We start from the raw sequence: 7,031 nt of genomic DNA, 5'->3' as shown, positions 1-7,031 counted from the left end.
TGCTAAAGCAGTGACTTCACAGAATGATTGAGGTTGGAAGGGACCACTGGAAGTCATTCAGTACAACCTCTCTGCTCAAGGAGGGTAGCCTAGAGCACATTGATCAGGACTGTGTCCAGCCTTCCTGCCTGTCCTCTGGGAGATGAGGCTGAGTGATAGCACTTGACACTATTACAATACCTACTCATCAGCCCCCCAGTTCCCCAAAACTAGTGCTACTGAGGACTGTGGTACATAATTAGGCCCATGAAGCTTGTGGACTGAGAGAAAGGAAGGAAAGCTCTCTTCCGCTAAACTCCCTCCCAAAACTTTGCATTCCAACCTGACCTCACTGGGCTCTGGCATCTGTCCCATAAGACATCTTACCTTAGGAGGAGGTTGGAGGGACAGGTGCTTAACCCCACATTTCTGACTGGATTGCAAGATTCTAATAAAATCCACTGCTCACCATCCCTTCCTGACCTCCCCCCCAGCCCTGCACATCAAGGAGCTTTGCTAGGAAGAAGGACTGTGCACACTCTGCTGTTTCTCTTTTGTGCACACAAGTAGTGTCAGAGCATCATCACTTTGGCTGATCAGGAAAAGGGGTGGGAAGAAGAAGGAATGACAATGTGGGAGAGGGAAAATGGTACAGGGGGCAAGGGCAACACACAATATCTAGTGGGACCAGCCTATGTACACTGGCCAGACCCCAAAATAACACTGCAGTTAATGTTACATCACAGCACTAATGACACCTAATAATTTCATTCTAATTTGAATGCATCTTCATGCATTCAAATTATATTGCCCTATGGCTTCTCACTGATAAGCAAGTCTCCAAGTTGAAGATGGTGTTTTATGTCTTCTGCTGGCCTTCTCCACTTCATCCTGGGCCTGACATCTCTCTATTTTTGACAAAATACCACAGTTCTCTACAGGACTCATAAAAAGCACTGCAATCAAGCCTTTGAAACTGTAACTTTGGATTTTACTATCAAATACTGAAGAATAGAGTATTTTTCTCTCTTCCTAAGCAGAGACTGAATTCACCTTGCAGGAATTTCCTCAAGTTGCCCCATTCATTTTTTTGCAGAGGCTCATTTGCACTAGAGAATTTATGGTTTTGTCCCTTGCTCTTCTCTCCTAAGGTGGCACAAGTTAGCTGGGTCAAGGACTTCCTTTCTTGTTTCCTTCTCATTCTTCTCTGATGCACAGAAACATCCTTCCTTCTCTCTCTTTTAGACAATGGACTCATCCTCGTTCTAGCTTTTCAGTTCGGGTATTTAGGTTTGCAACATAATAATTAATGGGGGCAGAGGGAGGGAAGTATTTACAAGTGCCACTCTAATCCTGGCATCACAGAGAGCAATATCGAGGAAGAGTGTCTTTTTTGACTTCTCACTAGCAGGCGATCTGTAATTTTTGGGCTAGAAACGGCTGGATTCCTGATGCGGAGGAAGTTTTAGGGGCTGTGGATGCTTTTCCTTCCTTCATCCAGCAAACAGCGATCCACGCCAGGATTTGCTTTCTGCTCCCGTATTTCGGCGATGCAATGTGTAGCACGTTTCTGTGTGTGTGTGTGCGTGTATGTGTGTGTCCGTGTGCGGCTCTCCCTCGCGGTGTCTGTCTCCAGGATTTCTTCGTGCCTGGCTCAGGAGGCTGCTCCAGCGCTGCGCGGAGCAGAGGTTTCCTCGGATCCCGTAAATACAGGCACACGCACCCAGTGCAGCACACGCACACGCACACACACTCACAGAGGCACGCACAGAGCCGCTGTCCAGTCCATCCCCACGCCGGCTGCTTTCGCCACCACCTCCAGCCTCACAGAGGCAGCCGGCACAGCTCCGCGGCGGATCGAGGGACTCCGCTCGCAGCAACGCGCCCGCGGGTTCAATCTTCAGCCTACGGCCAGATTTTCACCCCCCTTTTTCTTCTTTTTCCTGTTTTTGCGTTTGGAGAAGGACCCGGGGGGGACAACACGACGAGGCTGCCGCTCTCCTTCCCCCGCCGTGCGCGCCTGTGTGTGGGTGCGCGCCCATCTGCCCCCCGCCTCGCAAAAGTTTGCCTCGGCTGCCGGGGGACTCCCAGGTCGCCTTCTCCGCAGCCAGGGGGCGCGGCGGTGGCGCGGGACTTGCGCGCTGCGCGGGACTTGCGCTCCGCGCCATGCCGGCGGCGCAGGGGGCTGCGCGGCGCTGCGCCCTCGCGGGGCTGCTGCTGCCGCTGCTGCTGCTGCTGCCGCCGCTGCCGGCCGCGGGCGCGGGTGCCGAGAGCAAGGCGCGGAGCTGCGGCGAGGTGCGGCAGGCATACAGCGCTAAGGGCTTCAGCCTGGCCAGCGTTCCCTACCAGGAGATCGCAGGTAAGGGTCCGGGCAGAGCCGGGCAGGGGGATGCGAACCGGGGCTGGGGGGAAGCACCCCCTTCGGAAGCGGGGTCGGGAATTGCCGCGTTGTTTGCGCGGCGCGTAGCGGCTTGCCCGGGTGGCACCCGGGGGCTTCCTGGCGGGGCGTGTGTCTGTGCAGGTAAATGAGTAAATAAATATAAAGTCTAACGGGGGTTAAAAAAATAAAATGAGAAAAAATAAAGGGGGGTCAGGGTGGGGGGGGAACGGGACGCGGGCGAGCCTCAGCCGCGGTTCTTTTCTCCGGCAGAAACTTCTTGAGAGTTGCAGCCGGGCTGCGAGAGGTGGAGAGCGGTTCCGCAGCGGCTGCTGCCGCCGTGTGCGGGAATAACTTTGCCCTCTGCCAGCAGGGACAGGGCGTGAGGGAGCCGGCAGCGGCGGCAGGGAAGAGGGTTGGTGGATGAGGGCAGCGCTGCTTCTCGGCCGCACCTCGGCCCCGGGGAGCGGCGCGCCCCTCCGAGGGCCAGCCCGGCCGCGCACCCGCGGGCCCGGCAGCTCGTCCCTTGGCGGCGCAGGAGGGCGCCTCCGCGGCGGCCCGAACCGAGCAGGGGCATCGGCTGCTGAGGAAAGGCACCCGCGCACACATACACCCCCTCCGCCTTCACCCGAGACTCCAGGCAGCCTTTTACTTAGCTCTTCCTTCTGCTGAAACATGCCTACAACAGGTTATATCTCAATCTGCCTACGAAGCTGAGGGGGTTGTGGTTTTTTTTTTTTGTAATTTTATTTTCCTGCTTTTCCTCACAACCTATCCCTCTCGCATCTTTGGGACTGAATGAATAAAAAGATGTCCGGGGCAGATAACCCTGTAGCAGTCGGAGAGCACGACAAAAAGAGAGAAATGATATGGGAAGGCATGAGTTTGGGCTGCTTAAATCGGACTGCTTGAGCCCTTGAGAAAGATTGCCGCTTTGCTGCTGGCACTTGCTGTTAGGTTTTGCTGTTTATAAGAGTGAATTAGATGCCCCTTGGTTTATTTGCTTCCTTTTTAAGGTTGGAAGCAGTAAATTTATCTTCCTTGAGGTGAAATAAAGCCACAGTTACTCACTGTGCAGTGTTTAGCACTTTACATGAGGAGTGATAAATGTGGAAAATCTCTGGACAGCAAGGATGTATTTCACAAAACCATGGGAAAGCTTGTTCCTCGTTGCCAGTGCAGAGCAGATCAGATCTCTGTGTAGCCACCTTAGGCCCCTCGAACACAGATCTGACCCACTGACGAGCTTTAGGGCAAGGCAGGAGAGTAAAGGGCCTGTGTGTGTAAGTAACTATTCCACAGACACCTTTGTTCTACAGCTGACCGATCTTACTGTGGTCTTTTTAAAGATTTCTTGCCAGGTTTCCTGTCAGTTCCATTAAATCATGAAATCTCTCCTGTCAGCCACAGAGCCTTTGAATATGCAATTATGCTTTCCCTTCTCTCACTGTTACTCCATCGGCTTTGAGATAGGGTGGTAGTATATGCCCTGTCCCATTTATATAAAAAAATAAATGATAATTTCCAGTGAATTCCAGACTTCAGTAACTTCGGGTAAACATTTATTGCTTTCAGCTCATGGATAAGTTTTACTGTCTTATTTATTTTCTGAATGTACAGTACAAAGTGACCATGCAATTTTTAAGTAAGCACAGCGTATACGAGTTTCTGTTAACGTGTATCAGTACAGGAAGACTTATGGTACTTAAATATTTAATAGTAAGCAGTTCAATCCCAAAGTGCTCCTCAGTTTCCTGCTAAACTTTGTAAGTCGTATATACTTTTATGGTTAAGTACGTGATTTATGCAGGTATGAGTTATTTTTCTCAGAGCTTCCTATTGCAAGTTGTTTTCCTTGTGGTTTAGCTGCCTCGTTGCTAGTTGGTGATATCAACTTCTGAGCTGTTCTGTGTGTTTTGTAGTACGCCGTTCGTGTATGGTGCTGAGAGCTTGTGCAATAACTGTGCAGCATCTGCTCTTGTTCATGTGAAAGCTCTGTGTTTGAAAGCCGGTGCAGTGTTGGAAGTTTAATTAAAGCAATCAGTGTACAGGTTTCAGAATCTATATATATTATTTTTTCATTCTGTCTTTTTCCTCCGTACTGACTTGGTTAAGGAAGCAATTTGTTACTGTTATGAAAGAAGTGTAATCTGTCAGATGCCTCATGTTTTAAAGACTTCAAAGAACTTTAACTACAGTCATATTTCTGAACAAACCCTGTGTTTTCAAAACATTTTGCATCAATGGCTTGATAATATGATGGAAAATAGTAATACACAGTATGGTTTATGTGTTTTAATTTAACAGTAGTCATATGTTTTCATATGTCATTTGTTTAGAAGGTGCTTTATAGCTAGGACTGCTGAAAGTTGGTGAACTGCAGAGGTAGTGTGTATGTGCTGATGGAAAGAGTTGAAGAATCTGTTTAAAATGGAGAGGCTATGGACACAGAGGTAGCCCTCTATTGAATGGAGCTGCAAAGGCAGGCTTGTTAGATAGATAACTTTTGTAGAATTATTCATACTGACACTCACGTTTGAATGGAGAAGGTAGAAATTACAGATTCAAAAAGCTGTCAGGTTTTGCTCTGTAAGGCAAGGTTTTCCTGCAGTATTCTGTTGCACATGAGATGTGTTGAAGTTGGTAATAACGTGATTGGTTATCTGCTGTGCTTTTACAACAGTGCTAAATTGCTCCATGTAATTCGTACAGTACTTACTTGTAATCAACCTGCTGCATCTGACGTCTTGTGTGGTCACTAAATTCTGGTGCTGTGACCTACACTGGAGAGCATTTAAAATTGGTTGTCAAAGTAAGTCCTCAGTAGAGAAACTTTAGCTGGGAGTGAGGGAAGGAAGAAAATTTGAAGTATACGTAATATGCGGCCATAGGCTTGTTTCTGTGCATCACCCGCATGCAGGGTGAGTAGCAGCTGCTTGTGGTGTGTGCTGCTCTATCCTTGTAAAATCTGCCCTCTCATATAGCTGCTGTGGAGGATATGGCATGTGAAGAAGAGTTGAACTGTGAGACTCACTCTGCTGTGACCCAACATTCACGAGCACTGAGTGGAGCTCCTGAGGACTTTGCAGGAAATGTTTTGCTGTAGGAAAATCTGTCGCTTGAAAGTCAGTACAAAAGAGGAAAATCACAGCACATACCTATTAGCAACACTTGTTTAATTCCAGCCATGGTTTCAATAACTTGCAGCATCTTAGGGGAAACCATGAAAGTGAAACATCAAAGGTGGAGTGTGTCCTTGCTTTAAAGTTTTCTGAATGAGGGTGCATGTCTGATGGTTTAAAAGAAATGGATGTGCCTGATTGGTGCCTTTCCACTTCCAGTTGATCTAGAGATTTTGAAAGGAGAAGCATGTTTTGTTTTGTTTGGGTTTTTTTGGGGGCTTTTTTTTTTTTTTTTTTACTAGATGCTGAAAAATAATGTGTTTAAAGAAAGACTAAAAGTGTTCTGGTAAAGCTTCCAACTGTAAAGATGTTGAATTCTAAATGCTGCTTAAGAAGTTGGTGAGCTTTCTTCTCCTGTGCAGGTGATGAACGAGGTGAGATTCTGGCAACACAGGGACATCGTAGTGAAAGTCACTGAAATGGAAGCAGAAGCAAACTCTTCATTTTGAAGGTCAAGCAGTCACTTGAAATAGTACTTTGATGAATGGGCTTCATACTGGCATAATACAGAGGTGCTGACTGAAGAAAGCTAGTAAGCATAACACAGTTGCTTGTAGCTCTAAAGTGGTAATAATAATAATCAAAATAAACTCAGCAGTCACTTACACAGTTGAGCTATTAGTCCATGTCATATGTTCCCCAGATACTCTTTCTGAATGTTTTGCTTTCCTTTAAGTAGCTCTAAAATGCTCTAAGATTGACGGGAGAGCAGCGGAAAAGCCTCCTGACCGAGTCTGTATGAAAGCGCTTGTTAATTAATGCCTTCTTTTACTGTTTCTCTACTGCTGTCACTGAGAGTCGTGCAAAGAAAGTGCCTGTAGACCAGGAGGCAACTGGGGATTCACAGGCACGTTGTGTGGTTGTCTCAGGAGTATAAAAAAACCCCAACAATAGCCTTACTGAAATCAATAATACAATCAATGCAAATTTGTGAAATCTGAGTCAGGCCATTAGAGATGAATTCACTCCTGATCTCAGTGATGACAATGAAGATGGACATGGAATTTTATGTAAACTTTGTACTTGTTTTGTTTTAGCATTATAGAGTATATAGCCACATCGTGTACGGCTGCTCCTAACCTCTGCTTGAGATTTCAGTAACTGCAGCATCGAGAGACTCTCTGGTCACCTCCCCATATGGTCTCCTTTATTTTCCCATTGCGAGTATGTGGTGCATGATAATAAAACAGTGTGTGCATTTAGCTAGGAGGAAGTACAGCTTTTCTAAGACCTGGCTTTGGTACCACTTTCGTATGTATTTATTGGTTTGTATGTGACTGATGCCATTAAAGGGAATATAACTTACGTATGCACTTCTAAACCTAAGGGTGCTGTTTGTAAGATCAGGGCCTTTGAGAAGAAATAACATGTTTTTAATGCTCATAAATAATTCACTTTTGATTGCAGATTTTAAATCTGAGCGTCTGGAGTTTCCCGATGTGACTTTATGATAGAGTATCTTGGAAAGAGGGACTTTAAGAAAGAAAAGGCAA

General features: G+C 46.9%; 1 protein-coding gene across 1 annotated transcript in view; it reads left to right on the top strand.

Moving 5' to 3' along the window:
- Positions 1–1,534: 1,534 nt before the first annotated feature.
- GPC6 (glypican 6) overlaps positions 1,535–7,031 on the top strand; it is a gene marked incomplete at both ends in the record, with an annotated part of 729,163 nt that continues 723,666 nt past the window's right edge. The window contains 2 exon segments of the mRNA XM_080613544.1: positions 1,535–2,093; positions 2,096–2,338. Coding sequence (XP_080469670.1) covers positions 1,535–2,093; positions 2,096–2,338 — 802 coding nt within the window.

The sequence above is a fragment of the Psittacula echo genome (genome assembly GCF_963264785.1).
Source record: "Psittacula echo genome assembly, chromosome: 3".
In the NCBI taxonomy this organism is placed as follows: domain Eukaryota; kingdom Metazoa; phylum Chordata; class Aves; order Psittaciformes; family Psittacidae; genus Psittacula; species Psittacula echo.
Note: the sequence above shows the minus strand (reverse complement) of the source record. Positions and strands in the feature narration are given on the sequence as shown.